The 18214-nt window shown below is 42.3% G+C and overlaps 1 protein-coding gene across 2 annotated transcripts in view; it reads right to left on the reverse strand.

Annotated features, from left to right (window-relative positions):
- Window positions 1-18214, reverse strand: part of TADA3 (transcriptional adaptor 3) — a 184461-nt gene that overhangs the window by 131458 nt on the left and 34789 nt on the right. For both annotated transcript variants that reach the window (XM_069643254.1, XM_069643255.1), the window contains exons 4-6: window positions 16384-16489; window positions 8978-9119; window positions 7958-8061 (exon numbers count right to left, since the gene is read on the reverse strand). In XM_069643254.1, the coding sequence (XP_069499355.1) occupies window positions 7958-8061; window positions 8978-9119; window positions 16384-16489 (352 nt within the window). The remainder of the gene's footprint in view (window positions 1-7957; window positions 8062-8977; window positions 9120-16383; window positions 16490-18214) is intronic.

Raw genomic sequence — 18214 nt, forward strand, 5'->3', positions numbered from 1 at the left:
GGTTGATGAATGTGTGTGTGGTTGTGAGAATTTTGAAGGTGGTGCGGTCCTTGACTGGGAGCCAGTGGGCGGTCGGTCTTGCTTGTGTAATATGGTCTCTTTTCGGTATGCTGAGGGCCTCTCTAAGAGCATTGTTTTGGGTTGTTTGGAGTCTGGTTAGATTTTTTTGGGAGGTGCCAGCTAAGAGTGCGTTGCAATAATCGAGTTTGGCTCCTATAGTTTCTCTAGCGATGGAGAGGCAGTTATCCTTAGTTAGGAATTGTTTTATAGCATTTATAGGTTTAGTACTCAGTGCGGAGGCCGAGACTATGGCGCTGACTTGTTTGTCCATGGATAGGGTCGCGTCTATGTGGACACCAAGAGTTTTAACCGAGGATAATACTGGGATGACGCAGTTATCTATGCTGGAATTGAGGTACAGCGGGTTAAGGTTGGATAATGTGGATTTCTGGACAAGAATGATGATGATTTCAGTCTTGTCCCCGTTCAGACAGAGGCCGTTGGTAGCCATCCATGCTTGTATGGTGGAGTAGATTTTCTGTAGTGTTGTGGTGTCTTGATGATAGTGCCCCGTAAGGGGAAGGAGCACCTGGGTGTCATCAGCATAGTTTGTGTATGTGATCCCAAGTGCATCCAATTTATCAAAGAGAGGCTTGGTAAAAAGATTATATAAAATGGGGGCAGTACAGGATCCTTGTAGCACACCGCAGTGGAGGATAGAGGGAGCTGCATGAGCTGTGTTAGAGAACACTTTCATAGCTCTGCCCTCTGGGAAGGAGGTTACCCATGTCGCTGCATCCTTGGAGAAATGCGCAGCATGTGTAAGGTGACTGGTGAGTGTGTTGTGATCTACCAGATCGAACGCTGCTGAGAGGTCGAGGAGGAGGAGTGGTGCAGGCTTGCCTTGGTCGAGGATGTTTGCGATTTCGTTTTTTAAGTCTAGAAGGGCGGTTTCAGTTCCGTGCCCCTTGCGGAACCCTAATTGTCCCTTTCCTAGGATCGAGTTCGATTCAATGTATAGTTGAATCTGTCTGTGGGCGGCCTCGTCTAGTATTTTCAGACGGAATGGAACTGTTGTTATGGGTCTGTAGTTATTGGGTTTAGAAGGGACTAGCGTAGGTTTTTTTAAAAGAGGGCACACCCAAGCCTCCTTAAGGCTATCTGGGACTATGCCCGTTTTGGATGAATGCCGTAAGGAGAGGAGCGAGTGGTTCTGCGCATTCCTTAATGATTTTAGGGGGACACACATCGCCCTTACATTGTGAGGGTTTGAGGTGTCTAATGATGTCAATGGCATCTGCATCAGTGATTTCCGTGCATGAAAATTTGGGCAGGTTGCTTTTTTGGGCGTTGGGCTGTGCCTGTGCACGAGGGCTCTGCTTGGGTAGGGCTTTGTAATGGCGAGATATTTTGTTTTGGAGGAGGTTTATTTTTTCAAGCATGGCGGATGTGTACCATGCTTTGTCTTTGACGATCTCATCAGTGCAGATGGGTGGTACAGTTAGTTCTTTAAAGGTACTAAAGAGTTCTTTGGTTTGGGAGTTAGCAGCGTTGATACAGTGGTTGTAGGCTTCAGATTTAGCATTGAAAATTGAGTCTTTGTATTTCTTGGCCATGGACAGGAAGTTATCTTTGGTGGTGTCACAAGGATTGCTCTGCCAGTTTGAGCGCCTGGCGTTTGTACTGCGCCAATCACCATTGTATTGGTCTTACAGTACAGAGACATGTACCAAGTTCAGTCGATTGTGTCCTCGGCCACAGAATCTGGACCATATAGAGACAATAAAAAGCAAACCAGGGGAAAGCAGGCTACAGATAAAACAAAAAGGGCGAGTTCAAACATAGTAAGGATTGGTTAAAGGTAGAAAGATGGTGTTAGTGATAACTTGGGTAAATATTGACCCAGCCAAAGTAGTTCATAGAGCAGGATTGCATACATTAGGAGGTACAATCCTAAGGATATGTTTTTACAAAAAAGTAGCGTGTGGCTGAATGATGGACTCAAAATGTGCTGAAGCAAACCCCTTGAATGGTGTCTGCTTTTATTGCCCAGGAGAATGTTTAATTTTGCCCACAAAAACTCCAGAATAGCAATGCTGGGAGCACCAAGCCTAGTGGCCAAAAGAAGCCAAGTCAGAAATAGACTGAAACATGTGAATGGGAACCGAAACAAACACCATCAGCTAAAAGCGTTTGGGAAGATTGCACTGACAACTTGGCAGCCATTTCTAACATGTTCTAGGGATGTAAGCACGTCTTCAGCACAAGCACGGTAAAGTGCTTTCGCAATTCCAGGGTATCATTGTTAAGTCTAGGTTCATTAAAACACCACACAAGGGAACAGGGAAGCAAGCCCCCTTGTACTTAGTCCCAAGGTCACGGACGGCCAGATTCTATAGAGAGGAAAACTGTGACAACTACTGGCCGTCTTAAATGAGGGTGGGTTTTAAACTGTGGCTCCCCTCGGAGAAAAGCCCTGTGTGGGGCTGCCTGCTATACCTTGAGACCTGCAAGGAGCTTTGTGGGACCATTATAGTATTGTGGGAGCCTGGGTTGCTGTTTGGGCAGAGATCGGGCTCCAAAGAAACCATAACACAGTATTAACAATAGCAGCCAGTGACCCTGCATGTGGCTTATGACTCAAATGAAGCACTGTCAACTCGTCCCTTTACCGTCCCAAAGGGATTGAGTCCCATATTTGCTCTGTCCGCCTCATATGTGCCCTCAACTTGAGCCTTGCTAATAAAGTCACCACTATATTTGTTGTATTGCACACCATACATTTCATCTTTGGGCCACCTTGCAAAGCTGGATTTGGCATGCAGGGGTGTCGGAACCTCGGTGGGCATGCACGTAAGGTTTTCAGGATATCCTTCATCAAGATTCATAAAATAAATTTACATACAGCGATAAGGCATGTACATTTCTCTCATGAATATTAATGAGGAATATCCTGAAAAGCCCGACATGATTGCAGCCCTCAAGTTTGACACCCCCTACTAGAGGTTCTGCTTGGGTAGATCTACTACTACTGCTTGTGTTTATATCATATCCACAAGATTCCACCAGTGCATAGAAGTGGTTTTGGTCATAGGCCTAATAGCTTAATCATTTTGAGGAGTTGTTTCTTGGCGCTCTCCAACCTATACTTCTCCCCTTTCATACGTGGCCTCCAAAAATGTAAAATGCTGCAAATGCGCTGTTCAGAAGGGGACACGTTTCTCCACCCAGTCCCCTAACACTCTCCAAAATGCTTCATGTTGAGGCTCATTCATCTTATAACCAAGAAACCGTCTTTGGTGTAGCAAAAGGATAGTTCTACTGGGCTCACAGTACAAGAAAGCACGTAACAGATTGTTCCCAATTATAAGCAAAATCTTTATTAGGGATAGTTTTAGAAGTTATTTTTGAAACTGTACTTTTAGAATAGAGCAGACCCCGCTTGTTTCTTTGATGTACAAGCAGAAGACCGAAAGACTTAAACTGATAAAATCGTCTGTCAGTTAAATTTGAAGGCATCAAATGTGTTCTAGGAGTAAATTAATGATCTACTACCCAAAACTTCCACCAAGCAATCGTCAGAATATGGTTACCCGCTAAATTCTGAATCAACAAAGCCACACTCACACTGCCCCATAGATAAGATCTTTGCTGTGGTCGATAGGATCAACTGACCGCTGCTTTCAAGGTCCCATGTTAGGACACAGATGTCATGTACTCAAATACAACACCATTCATTTCAGAAGAACTGTGCTCTCTCCTGCAGGACTGCTACACTCAAAATCCTACTTAAATCTTGAAAGGTATATATCCATCAGTTGGCGATCAGGCAGATGTTCTGTTCCCTATAATTTATGCAGGTTATCACCTTACATTAAGAATAAAGGAACAACTGGTTCGTCAGCATAAACATCACCCCTGTACTGCCCATTCAGTCGTCCGACTCCCAGGATAATTCTAGGTTTAAATTATTTAGTCTTGCTTGATCTGTCCTCATCACTTCATAGAGCCCTCAGTCAGTGTTTCTCCGACACCTGCTGCCTTAATGTTATCAACAACTCCATGGCACGAGTATGGGGGCAACCTTTGCCCCTGACTTAGCCAATCTGTACATGAACAACTTTGAAATCACTCACATCTATGTGACGGACAATCCCCACCATGATAAGATAAAGGCATGGTACCGCTACATAGACGACATTTTTATGATTTGGCAAGGCACCCAAGAAGAATTGGTAGTGTTCACCAGTTGGTTGAATACAAGAGAGGCATCTATACAATTCAAGTGTGAGTCGAATGAAAATGTCATTCCTTTTCTGGATCTTTCCATCCAGAGAATGGCAGATAATAAGGTTGGCACGAGCTTATATAAAAAACCTACTCAAAAAAACACCTTATTAGAATTCAACAGTTACCATCCACAATCATTAAGAGAAAACCTACCATTTGGCCAGTTTCTCCGTATCAGACGGAATTGTTCTGATAAAAATGATTTCAAAAACCATAGCCAGGTCCTGAAAAGGAATTTGAAAGAAAGAGGATATCCGTCCCACATTATTAGAAGGGCCTATAAGAAGGCCGCTAACATAACAAGGACAGATTGCCTATCGAAACACACCACGACTACTTTAGATAAAATCACCTGTGTGTCTTCTTTCACACCAATCAGCAATGATTTAAGGCAAACCGTTTTAGCTAACTGGAAAATGATTAACACAGAGGATTTTAGCATTCCTCCTCCTCGTTTTGCATTTAAACGCCTCACCAACATCAGAGATAAACTGGTCCACACCTATCCAGTGCCTAAATCCAGTTCTAATGCCCAATCTACATTGTGGCAATTACCCCCTGTAATAGGACATTTTAAATGTGGGAACTGCAACATGTGTCAATTTACAAAGAACATCAAAACCATAGTTCTGAAAAGCAGAAACTGGAAATTGGATTTCTTCAGTAATTGTGCCACCAAATGGGCGGTATATTGCATTATATGCCCATGCGGACTCATATACATCGGTAAGACCAAACGTCCGGTGCGCACAAGAATTGGGGAACACCGTGGGTGTATTAAAAACAACACGGCGGACAAACCACTGGTAGAACACTACAAAATGATGAAACACACACATAACGACATATTCTGGTGTGTGTTACAAAAAATGGACTATCACCCACGGGGAGGTGATCGTGATAGGAAACTACGTAAATTGGAACAAAAATGGATATATAATTTGGACTCGGTTAAACATGGTCTAAATTTGTATATTGAATGGGGATTATTTTTGCAAAAATAATTTACACAACTTCCCGAGTGCGCTCACACAAATGGGACTAATTTTGAAATAAGCATTGTTGAGCTTCTCTCATTGCTTATAATATCCCATTCAGCCGTTTTGCAGCACAGTCAGATTCATGTTGCCCTTTCAAATATGTCCGTCCTACAAACAGATATCTCTAGCTTCCCTCACGCGTTTCAGGTCATGTGATTTGTTTCGAAATGTGAATAATGTGATGATGACATAGGAAAAATTTGTTCGTTTCAGTTGCTGGTGGAAACCATTGAGGCAAGGCGATACGAGTCATATCTATGACCAAAAGGTAATTTGTATACCAGACAAAGAAGAAAGTGAGTTTCTGATGCATAAATAGATTCGGTTTAGTAACCGCGCTCGTGTGGTTTTTCTTTTCATTAGAAAACGTGCGAAGTCGAGCGGCGATAAATGTCCGATTTCCCTGCATGTGGATGAAAAATGCGCGTGTGGCATCACAGAGCCCGGAAGAGTGAATTCTTGCTGGTACGTCTTTTTGAGTCTGTAGTTATGCTCATGTCTGAGCGACATTAATAGTAGTATATCAACTGTTTTGTCAGAACAAACACATCGACATCGATTGTTCTGCGTTTCTCTTTCCTTTCTTTTCTTTCTTTTAGACAGGATTAAGCTATAACGCTACTCTTTGAAGTGGGAATAAGTGTCCATCTAAATAACGAAGGCCACGACAACATAGAGGACCGGCATTCTGAATGATTGCCGGTACGTTATGCTCTGACCAGAATGTATTATATGATCATGGTGAAATAGAGTTACTTGTGTGGAAACAACACCACCAGTCTATGAGAGTAAGACTGTTCCATTTTCTCTCCTCTGGCTAAATCTCAAAATGAGTTTCCTAATAGCCCAACAAAAGAATGTGGCTAGTTGATAACAAGTGAGGTGGAACCCATGTGTTTCCTTCACTATTGATAGCAAGAAATGACAGGCCTAATAACGTGAGCCAAAAAGAAATATAATCACTGATTCGTGATAGGACAAGCCAAATTATAGGGCTGGCACATACTAAGCTGCCAATGCTATGGTATGGCTTTTGTATGTGTTTTCTCTGAAATATAAACATACCCAACAAAACAGATGGAGAGGTTAAACATAGGTTCTCTGCTATAAATACATGTGAAAAATAATATTAGGCTCGTTTAGTAATTTATTTCGTTTTTTCTGTTTTTTTAGATACTTCAAGACATTGCATACTTGATTGTGTAACAAGCTGTATTTGTCAATATTGTGTCCTGAAGAAAGCCTTACATACACGACTAATTGATAAAAACTTAAGGAGAAGCCGGTGTGAAAATATTAAGGCTGGACACGTATTTGTGCACGTCGACACAAATGGAGTGGGGACGCTTTAGCAATATAAGTTTAGGCTATTGTGAAGTCACCCACTGTGCTACTAACATCACTATTGTCTGACGACCAAATATTAGGTGAACACATCATAAGATTTAAATCATAGATTAGATTTTTATTTGTGTTTGTAGTGTTTTTTATGTATAATGAGTTGTACAAATGTGACCCAATGGTCTGTTTTATTAGAAAATATAATAAACTGATGAATTATTTTTGCTAAAATTGAGCCTACCATCTCTTTATATTTGTTAAAAGATTGATGGTCTGTGATTACATGGATTTGGTGTGAGAGCTAGTTATGTTGACCCCTGATGAGGATATGTAATGGTAGTTTGTTGGAAACCCCTCTTGTGTTTTTCTATATACTTGGTCCTCGTCCAACATACCCCAAAAAAAAGAGGACTCATGCTATAAAAGCGTGCTCATTATCTTTGTATAAATTAATGTTAACCCCTCCACTTCCTCTACTGTTACCCCTTGCAATAACCAATGACTCAACCCTCCACTATGCAGCCCATCCAACTTTCCTCTTCCACCAGGGACACTACTTAAGCACACCTCATCACATCTTCCCGCTTTGTGCATTCCCTCATCTTTCTCTGCCATTATTGTTGCAGGATCTTCTTGACTAGATTGACATTTCACTAGGCCTCCATTTCTAATCAGGGTATAGAAGGGTACAAACAGGCCAGCACTGCTCCTACACTGCCTGCCCAAGACTGGGACCCTGCCTTGTACAAAAGGCATAGTGCATGTTCAACCACAGGTCTTTTGGCACTGAACTACAAGGTGACAAACGGGGACAGATCTCACTGGCTTTAGTTAAGAGTGCATCTGAAAGAAGTTATTGGAGATGGAATGGATTTCAAAGCACAATCAGTTCCAAAAAGTAGGTGCAGATCCCAAATAGGTCGTTCTAGGTCTTCAAAATCAGAATTTTGTCAAAGCAATCCTGTGCAGAGGAACTACAACACTGGTAGATTAAAAGGGTGGTTTTCATAGAGTCAGCCACAGTTTAAAACTTAGTTCATTGTACGATGCAATAAATATCCAAAATAAGCTTTTCAAAAGTGTGAAAAATGTAGTTGTTGCCACAGACGCTAGTGCTCAGTCACCACTAAGGGCCACTCAGGCATGGTATCTTGTGTAACTTCCCCAAGTCTCAAATACACTCTAGTAATGTTGCTCATTAAACTTCCATGTCCATGATTTTAGGATAGGTAAGCGGATTAATGCATTGTACAGAATGCAAATAGGCCCCCTCCACCCATACTCACCTCTACAAGAGCCTGTAGGAGCCGCTGCGTTAAAGGTCCAAAAGGGCAGCCATCCTCTGGTTGGTCATGATGCAAGTCAGATTTTTTCAGGAGTGCATCCATATCTAGAAAAAGTAAGAGTCATCAACCGCGAGCCTGGAAAGGCACATATGCAGCAAAGGGACAGCACAATGGAATACACACGTGCCTTCACTGCTACATAAAAACAGCTGCAAATCTGTTACAGTCCATCCTCATTACGCTGGATCGCATACAATTCCAAATCAACGCAGAGGATGTTGTGCTACAAAAATCTCTGATACAGGCGTGCATTCAACCTTCTGGCCTTCATCATACAACAGCTGCGGTCAATACAATATGGTTGGACTTCTGAGTTTGGCGATAGACATCCAAGGGAACCCAATAAAGGCTGCAATGGCCATGCGGGCTGGAATTGGAGCACTTTCTCCATCATGCCTTTCAAGCGTGTTCCTACTTTCCCAGGATGCATGGGGAATCAGTGAGAAGAGAGGCTTTCTGTATAGCGCTATTGCACTATCATGCTAGTGGAGGCACCTGCTCATTACAAGTCCAGACAGGGTTCCCCGAACAGCATGAAAAACCCTGCAAGGAAGCAGATCTCTACGGTAGCTCCATGAAAGTGTCACAATGACCTTCCCATCCACCAAGAGGTTAATTTTAATGTATTAATGAATTGCATTTAAAAGGGACACATGTCCTCAAAATGCAATTTGTGAAAAGCATCCCACCTAAAACATGCAGCCACAGAAAATGTACAACACCTGGGTAATGTTTTATAGATATGACAACTGTGCTTAGTTAGCTGAACAGAGAGAAAGTGGCCTTGCTGGAGGGCATTCTTCTTAACTAGATACGTTCTCTCATATTCCTGCATGCGCAAAGTTATTCACCACAGTGTCTATTGCTGGTTGTCTGTAGTCACACCCAGCATCACTCAGTATGCAACAGAGTAACGTTTACTTATTTAACCGACTGTGGGAAGTTACCCACACTAGTTACCTTTTGTGTCCAGTTCGGTTAATGGCCCCAGAATACCCTTTTTCTTATCTGCAGCTGCTGCAGCCCGGGCTCCATCCTTCTGTTCTTCCAGCAGGTCTTCCTGAGCCCATCGCAGAGAGTAATGCTTCCCAAGAGGCGGGATCTTAAGATACAACAATAAATCATATAGTAAAAAAAAGTAGGATTCTCATTACAGACACTAGCATTAACAAATGGAGCCTTATTTCATAAGAATGGGTTCCCGTCAACCTTAAAGGGGCAACGGTCAACAACTGTATATCCAGGGTTTACAGTTTTTATTTTTTAGCTCATTAAACTGCTCAACAAGTGTCCTTTTTTTCTTATTTGCACATTACAGATTTGCATGTTTTCGTCATGCAACCATTGTTTTTTGTTTGGAGCAATGTTGTTATGAACAATGGGCAATGAACTGAACTACTGTTGGGACAGTTTTTTCTAAAGGCTTCATAAAACCATATCCGAGGCAGTACAAAACCTCCACTCTTAGTATAAGGCTGTACCACCTGAGAATGTTTGGTAGTATGGCCAGAGCAGCCATGCTTATCGAAGGAGGGAGAGCGGACTGTAGGTCAGTACAAAGATATTGTAGCATACATATGTTTCAAAGAAACACTGACACATTAAGTATTGTAAACATGTTTTATTTTAAATACAGTAGGACAAGATACATCTTGGGGAAGTAAGTACCATTTACATAAGTTGTAAACACTTTTATAAAAACCAACGCAATACTTCTGGTATACAAAACAAAGTATTTTACAGTATTAAGAATAGCATTCAGCAGCTCAAGGTGAGTCAAACCTAAAGTTACACATTCAGAAAGGCAATATGCTATTCTTGGGGAATAAGACCAGGTCAGTTACTTTTAGATTAATAAGCAATTCAAGGGCAGCAGACCTTAATGGTCACAATGTACAGTGTTATTTGTTCATAAATAGAACGACTTAATTAGACCAACACTGTTACAAGTATAACTTGCAACATATGTGAAGGTATACAGTTTCACCACCAGTATTACTTTTAAGAAGAACAGTTCAGAGCTAATATGTTAACATATACTTTCTGGAAGGGCATTCAGCTATTCGGAGAGAAGTATGAACGCAGTAAACAATTTTTGAAGTGCACTAAAGCAATTCAGGGAAAGCAGCACCCAATTACAGTTTAAGAAGAGCAACATCTATTCAAGGTCACTATAGCCTATAGGTATATAAAACGTGTTACAATATTTCTATTAAAGGAATAAACAGTTTAACCAATTATACTTTTCAGAAGTGTGATATACAGTTATGCAGTAAGTTCAGGGAAAGCACAACCCAATTATACACTTTTAGAATGGCAAAACTATTCAAGGTTAGTAATTCAGCCATTCAAAGGTGAGAGCTCGCATACCTTTAAGAAGGGCTACAATCATCCCTACTCCAAGATAGTTTTTTTTTAAAAAAAATTAATTTTTTAAAAATGAATAATCTTGCTGTTTATTTTACCTACAGGAGTTGTTTCTTCCTCCTGAAGATGCCTTGTGTACAAGTATTGGCAACCACAGAAAATATGTGTATTTGATATCCCTAGCAGCTCCTCACATCTGTCGTGTGCAGCTGCTCAATCTAAAATGTCCTTAGATGTTCCAGCTCCTCACAAAAGGAATCCTATTGAAATAATCTGGATAGGCCCAGAGAGTTGGAATCAGTGACCGTTTAAGAAATGCACCAAAGCAGATCAGGGAACGCAAAGCCTACCACATTTAGAAAGGTAATGTAGTTCAAGTTGGGTAAATCCAATTGGTCAGCTTTTACACCCATTCACTTTAGAAATGATGCAACTCTACCAACAATATTACTTTTTTAGAATAGTGAAATAATTCAATGTTAGTAAAATAACTTCAATATGTTTAAAGGAGCTACAAGCAACATAAAGATAAGTATCAACTTGAAGGACACTTTGCAACTTATTCTGTACAAGAACCAAAGTTACGTACACAACTTATTTACAAGTAGGAACATTCAACACAGATTTCAAGACAGAAGCCTTATCATCAAAGTCCTTGTCTTACACTTCTGCCTCGGAGACAACTTGTGCACTAGAATGACCCTGGTGGTCTAGGTGCCAGCTGTAAGCAGGTCAAGATAGGGTTCAGTTGCAGGAGAGTCAAGAGTTCTAGAGGATCTCTCTTCAAACAAGTAAGTAACAGCTTCAGAATTAGTGAAAAGTGGTTAGGGGCTTCACAGAAGTATCCCTATGCGTGTTGCAGCATTAGGCCTGGGCGAATGGTATGGGAAACTCCCAACCACACATTACCCACTCAGCCTCACAGGATTCTACACAAGAAAGTATTATGCAAGCCAACACAGTACCTCAGTTAAGCGGAAGAGCTGGGAGTCGGTCGTCATCCCGTGACAGCAGAACAGGACCCGGTCCCTGGATTCTCGGTCTGGTGACTGAAGAACAGACACTGGATGGGAACTGGCAACAGCAGTGGCTTTCAACAAAGGATTCTTTGAAGCTACTCACGACGTTGCAATTTCGGTACCCTTTTACAGGTGCCCGATGAAGAACGAATATCGCCGGTCAAGTTCCCTCTTCACTCTCTCGGTCCTGCACTCTGGTGAGGGGACTTCAGGGATTCAAATAGTGTCCCTGGAGGTCCAGCAGGAGTCCACCAAAGTTTGACGGAATCGCACTTCTTAAGACCATGCACCGCACTCAGACTCGAGGTTCCTGGGTATTGGCGGTTTGCAGCCCAGCAAGGTCACAGCACGTCAAGGGATGGCTCGTCCTGCATATCTTCTTGAGACTTGTGGATCTCACCAGCCACTGGGTAGGAGCCATCGCATTCGGGACCCCCGGGTGATAGCCAGCGAGGAATAATGACTAAAAGTCATAAAAAAGGAGTTGTAATTGTAACATAAAATGTTACCCGGTAAGTGAGAAAGGGGGTACAGTGTTTCTCCCCAGCACTCCACAAAGGGTGGGGTGTGCTGACTCACTATATAAATTGTAAAAGGGGATGCAAATCCCACTTTACACCTTGGGAACAGTAGTTCACCCAAGTACATGAAAGAGAAATTAAAAAGGGAAGCCCAAAATGCAACCCAGCACCACTGCATTTAAATGCTGTGTGTTGCTGTAGTACATTAGTCGGCCCAAAAGTTATAGGGAACTATACATCCATAGACACACTATGGAGTAACAAAAAAGAAAAAAATAATAATAATCACCCATACAAATGTTTGTTTTAAAATGAGTAAAAGACTAGGTGAGAGGGGAAAAAGATTCCCACTCACCGAAGTACAAGGACAATCACCAAGTCCAAGCAAAAGGTTCTGGGGTTGACAAAGGTCAGGAAGATCATTCACATTTATGAAAATCTTACCAGCAACTACAAAGGCTTTCTTTTTTTTGGTAACTTTTGAAGATGTTTATATATGCTTCAGATTCATTTCTCTCTGTAAAGAGACTTTGCTGCATCGTTACACCGCAGCATGAAACGTTTTTCGTACTAACAGTTCTTTAATCCCTTAGGTGCTGCGCAGTATCATTTGTGTAAGGGCGAATTCTCAGAAATGTGCCAATTCCCTTGTACCTTAGTTCCCAGTCTTTTGCTGGACTTTAGGACTTTTAATTTCTAACCTGAGAGGGCGAAACCTTTTTCCCACTCTCATGCATTTTTCTGTGATTTGGTCTCAGTGGCACATGGAAGAGTCTCTTAGATTTTCCAAAGATTTAAATACCTTCTCTTGGTGAAACTAGTTATCAAGAGCAGAGAAGTGAAATTGATTTTACTCACATTTTGTAACTTTCTAGACCCAGCACACACCATCTTACCATAGGGTGCTGGAGGGGTTATTTAGTATCCCCTTTGTCCAGTTTCTCATGTAACATTTTTATGTTACCCTTTCTACAATTAATGGCTGGTGGCGGTGGTTTACTTTTTCCTACCATTATGTGTTTTTACCGCAGGCTGCAATTGTAGCTGAGGTTTGGTCCCTTTGTGCGTTTTGTCTTTGGCGGGATTCACTGGTGAAGCCCGCCTCTGGCTTCAGCGTGTCTGGCGGGGGCAGGAAGTGCGGGTGGTGCCTGAAACTTCCTCTGCTTAATCCTCTTGGTTACAGGAATGCACCCAAAAGGTGACTGGCCGGCTGGCTGTCCTTTGAGGACAGCCACCCTGCTGTGTGATTGACAGGTAGGTAGCGAATGAATGGGAGAAACCTGCATAAAAGGCAAAGCTTTTTCGTTGGAAGGCAGAGTCGACCACTGGACGAAGGAATCCAAAGAAGAACTTTGAAGAGACGCCTGCTGCAACTCCTGGACCGTTGGTTTCCCCAGCGAAGCCCTGCTGCTGTGCTGAAGCTCCAAATTCGCCTCGACTAGAGAAGACCTGCAAAGGACGACTTCTCCCCTTGGGTTGGTGGGACCAATCGAGCCCAAGACTAGCACATCTGAAAATCCTCTCAGAGCTGGCTGTACTTCCACTGCTGCTGCAGGAACCGATTGCCAGGGGGAGGAACACCAGAATCGAGTAAGTGTCTTTAAGTCAGACCCAAGCTCCAGGAAGATTCTCTGGACTCCCAGGAAGCAGGACTGAACAAGCCTGAGCACCATCAACAGAGTGCTGGACCACATATGAGAGGAAAGTCCATAGTGGTATCCGAGAACCGCAATGGTGCCATTTGTGAGAGCCGCAAGGAGCTGAAACAACAAGTGCAGCCGATCTGAAGCTTGCCAATTGCTGCCGCCAACCTTCAATTCGTAGTGCAGGAGTCCCCAGACGTCCTCACTCTTGTCCCCACGACTGAGGCCCAGGAACAACAGGATCAGCAGACCTACACAGGAACAGAAGCCAGCTGGAACCAATTTCTTCTAACCAAAAGGTACTGTAAAACTAAGGGGACTTGCCTCTCGTCGTGTAGCCTTGCTAGGTCTCAGTTGAGACTGGTCTTGGTTGCTTTTGCAAAGTTGTTTGCAGCTTTGCCCCTCACAAGCCTCCCAGCTTGTGGCCCTACACAGATTTCATTTCATACAAAAACGTCAAAAACATTGTGCAAGACTTTTCCTACCTGCAAGAAGTGCTTCAGCTCACCTAGACATTTTGCTAAACTAACATTGGCTGTCCAGGCTCCCTGAAAGACTCTTCCTACCTCAGACTTTGTGCTTTACCTTTCCCCAAGGAAAAGGTTAATTTACTTTGCATTGGAGGGTTCAAAAAGTACTTACCTGCTTAAGAATATTAGTTAACCATTTTTTATTCTCCTTTTGACACCAACTTCCATATTGCTCTAAATGTACCAGTGATATATTAATGTCCACAGTGTCCTAGTTATTTATGTCACCTCAGTGTGTAGGAAGAATCTGTGCCATCCCAAATGGGTATTTACTGACTTAAAGAAACTGAGTGTGTATTTTGAAGTATATTTTTTTTGTAACTATATATTATATTATATATATTGCTCTCTTCTAAAGAAGGCTTATTCAACTGACTGTTAAATAAATATTTGTTTAATCAAGAAACCTTGAGTCTAAGTGTTTATTTGGATACTTGTCACTGTGAATCACTGTAATAACCCTACAGCTTACATTGACCCCTCTTGAGATAAGCCTAGCTGCTCAGTCACTCTACCAATTGTGTAGTACATGCTTATACCAAAGGTTGGGTTAACTATTGCCACGAGGTGAAGGCTGGCCCAGTCTTCCACAGGGACAATTTATTTCATTACATGTTCACGTGTGAACATCAGAGCACAGCAGTTAGCACCGTAGGGATGCCCTTGGGTTGGTAGTACAGGGACCCTCTTAAATCCGGCTGGAGCAATTCGTGTAGACCTGTACATCTCAAACATCTTATCAAACCGTCAACAAGCTTAGGTCTTATTTTGGATCAGGAGCAGACCAACGAGGCTGAAGGGAAGTCTTGTGCTGTTACAGAAACTCTACCCACAGGTCAGGCAGCACAGTTATAACATGTTTTTACATGTTTATGCAAAGCTACTGCGAATTTTTCATGGAATGAGTCAAAAAGATGGAAAAAAGTGAATGGAGTGTGAGGTAAAAGTGAAGGGGGTGCTGACATTTTTGTAATAAATAAGAAGAATATGCCTATTCATTTGTAGACAAATGCATAAAACAATGTTAAAGACATGAAACAAGTCACTAAGGATTGCTGCACATTACCATTCTGAAATACATACAGGCTTATGTCAGTTTATGGATTCTGTCCTTCGATTATGGATGTTGGACTATAGCACATTTTAAAAAGGAATATTGCACCCAAATTGAAGAACTCAATCTATGTGCATTCTCCTACCTTCAACCGTGTCTAAGAGGAACTAAACGTGCCTACATGTTCATATACGACCAGCATACTTGCCAAGTGTCGTATTGCAATTGATTATAATAAGAAACAGTTTTTAAAACAATTAAGCAATTATGAGTGTTTGTCCTAGATTGAAATGCCGTAGGCCCTTGTTAAAATGTCAGAGTGAAACAAGGGCTTTTGACGCGGGCCCCTGGTAATCACCACTTGTGACAGCCTTAAAAACAGTTTTTTTTTTATTGATATAAGCAACCTGGGGGAACCTCCAAAAAGGCGCTACAGGCACATTTTGTTTTTAAAAAAATACGGGCATCTAGAGAATGTGACATATGGACTCGGGAAGCAAACATCAAACATGGCCAACATAGAAAGGTTAATCGAGGCTCTGAGTCGGGCCACTCATCCATTTCAATGCCGTGGTCATGGTGGGGCCAGCAAAAGTTAGGTGATGGACCAAAGATAAGACAGAGTCACCTAGAGAGCAGGGTCACCTGCAGGTGACGTGGTGGGAAGAGAGCGTGGGCATCAGGAGGGAAGAAAGAAAGGCAGGGGTAGGCCGAATAAGGATCCCCAGAAGCTGTGGTGCCAGCCAGCACGATGGAACACCAAGGTCTGGAAATATAGTCCGGGTTTCGGTTGGCGAACACTCCCCATGAAGCAATTCAAACAAATGGGGATTCTGGAATCCTGATGGTTGGTAAAATTAAGACCAAGATTCAGTTATTGGTTAGGAGAAATGGAATCTTGTTTCCGCTAGATTGCCCATTTAAACTCATGTTGACCTGTCCAGTGGCATTCTGCCGCCAGACAGTGAAGGGAACAGGCGCCAGTGCTTTATGAGAGCATCAAAGAATAAACATTCTTCCTTCCCAACTGTAACAGAATACATTAACACAGCACTGGATTGCTACGCTGCCTCCAGTGCAATGGCCATGCATGGTCCAATCAGTGGCCAATCGAGACAGACACTGCACTTCTGCGATATCACGTGTGCATTCCGTACTTCAGCATATACCAAGTGGTTTTCCAGCTCACATTCACATGGATACGCTGGTGAGGATCCTTAATGAATATGTACCTTGTAATGATCAGCTTCATCATCGGGAGCCTTGAGCAGATCTTCCACAGTACGGACTTCCTCACAAGTTATGTCTGCGCAGTACGGCTCTACAGACGCCCAAAACCTGAAAATCAAAGGCAAGTCAAGAACCAACCATGAAGTAGGATAGAACCCCAGCAAGCCCCAGCAAAGCCCACAGTTATGACAGGCACTGCCATAATGGTACTACCTGACCATAAGATTGCAATAGCTGGAAATAGTGCAAGTACATAGGCATATAACGTCAGTGCCTTGCAAATGCCTATTTAGGAACTATACATAATCCAAAACTGTTTGCACTTGCAATATTTTCTTTTAACATACCTTCACTGCAAGGAACAGGCATGAGGGGACATATAAAGTTGGCTGGTTAACATATTTCTATAATAACAGGAGCTCATTTACATCTGTAATTAAGTCAATAACGATCAGATGACAGCTTAAAAGGAACACCACAAAGGTTGATGTTGATGCGTGACTGAGCTTGCTTAAATAGATCTTTTGGATTTGGAGGTTCTGATAGCAGGTGTAAATGACCATAAGGTTTTGGCATGGCCATAGGGCTGGACAGCCAACTGGTCGGTAAAAGCTAGTGTTAGGAAAATGCTCACTTTTTAAAAACGTTCCCTCTATGCAGACACCAGTGAATCCACTATGAACCTGGAATTCTGCTGTCAGAGTGAGTGAGGTCTTTTTAGCCTCATTAATCTATTTAATTAATTGACTCAACTCCAAGAACGTCGGTCATTGCAAGGAAAGGGTACAGCTTTTCTCACTGTTTTACATTAGCGGACAAGTCATCTTCAATAGAGTTAAAAAGCACACAATGGGCCTGATTTACAAACATGTTTTCAATGGGGTTTCCCCCATGTTAAAACATTTTTGTAAATCAGTCTCATTTTCGTTTCATCATGTAACATTTTCTGTTACTTTTGTGATGTGCATAAAATTGGCTAGTGGCAGGATTTACCATTCTTTTTACCTGGATTTTTGGGTACCATATACTCCAAGTGGCTGCTTCCCCATGGTACAAGTTATGCCCTTTGTTAGGGTAGATTTCTTTCTTGTGTGAAATCTCCACTCTGAGTCCCCCAGCACTGGTGTGCTGGACACCCAGATTTTGTTGCCAATTCCCCTAATTGAGTGGGAACTTCCCCCACCCTCATTCAGTAGCATTTTTATTCTGGTTGTTAGGGAAGATTTTAATTTAGTGCTCAATTCCTCACACCTTAGAGACCCCCCGCTCTTTTGCTGGACTTTAGGACTTTTTATATTATGCGTTTCCTTTGTTTTTGGAGTCTGGCAAACTCCATAGGCATCTACTTTTTGTATGGTGTTAGAGAAAATATCAAGGTTTAATTACCTTTTCTTGGGTGAACTACAGTTCCCAAGAACAGTAAAGTGAAATTGAATTTACTTACCTTTTCTCTTTGTAGGTCCAGCACCCACCATCTTATGTGGAGTGCTGGGGAGGGTGGGTTACTTAGTAGCCCCTTTTCCAACTTACTCATGTAAAAATGTTATGTTACCCTCACTACTTTAAATATGGCTGGTGGCAGCGTTTTCAATTTTCCTACCATTGTACTTTTCCACCGCAGGCTGAATCCTCAGCTGCAGTATAAACACTCATGTGAGACAATTTTGTCAAAATAGCACAGTATACTTTTTTGCCGTTTCTTGTTTGTGAGGTCTTTCTTGGGTTTTACTCTGCACGTCAAACAAGGTTTAAGCCCTTGTTTGTTTTGCCTTTGGCGGGCTTCAGTACTGAAACCGCCTCTGGCTCCAGTGTGTCTGGCAGGGCAGGAAGTGA

The sequence above is a fragment of the Ambystoma mexicanum genome, chromosome 2p (genome assembly GCF_040938575.1).
Source record: "Ambystoma mexicanum isolate Mex_15411 chromosome 2p, UKY_AmexF1_1, whole genome shotgun sequence".
Taxonomy (NCBI): Eukaryota; Metazoa; Chordata; class Amphibia; order Caudata; family Ambystomatidae; genus Ambystoma; species Ambystoma mexicanum.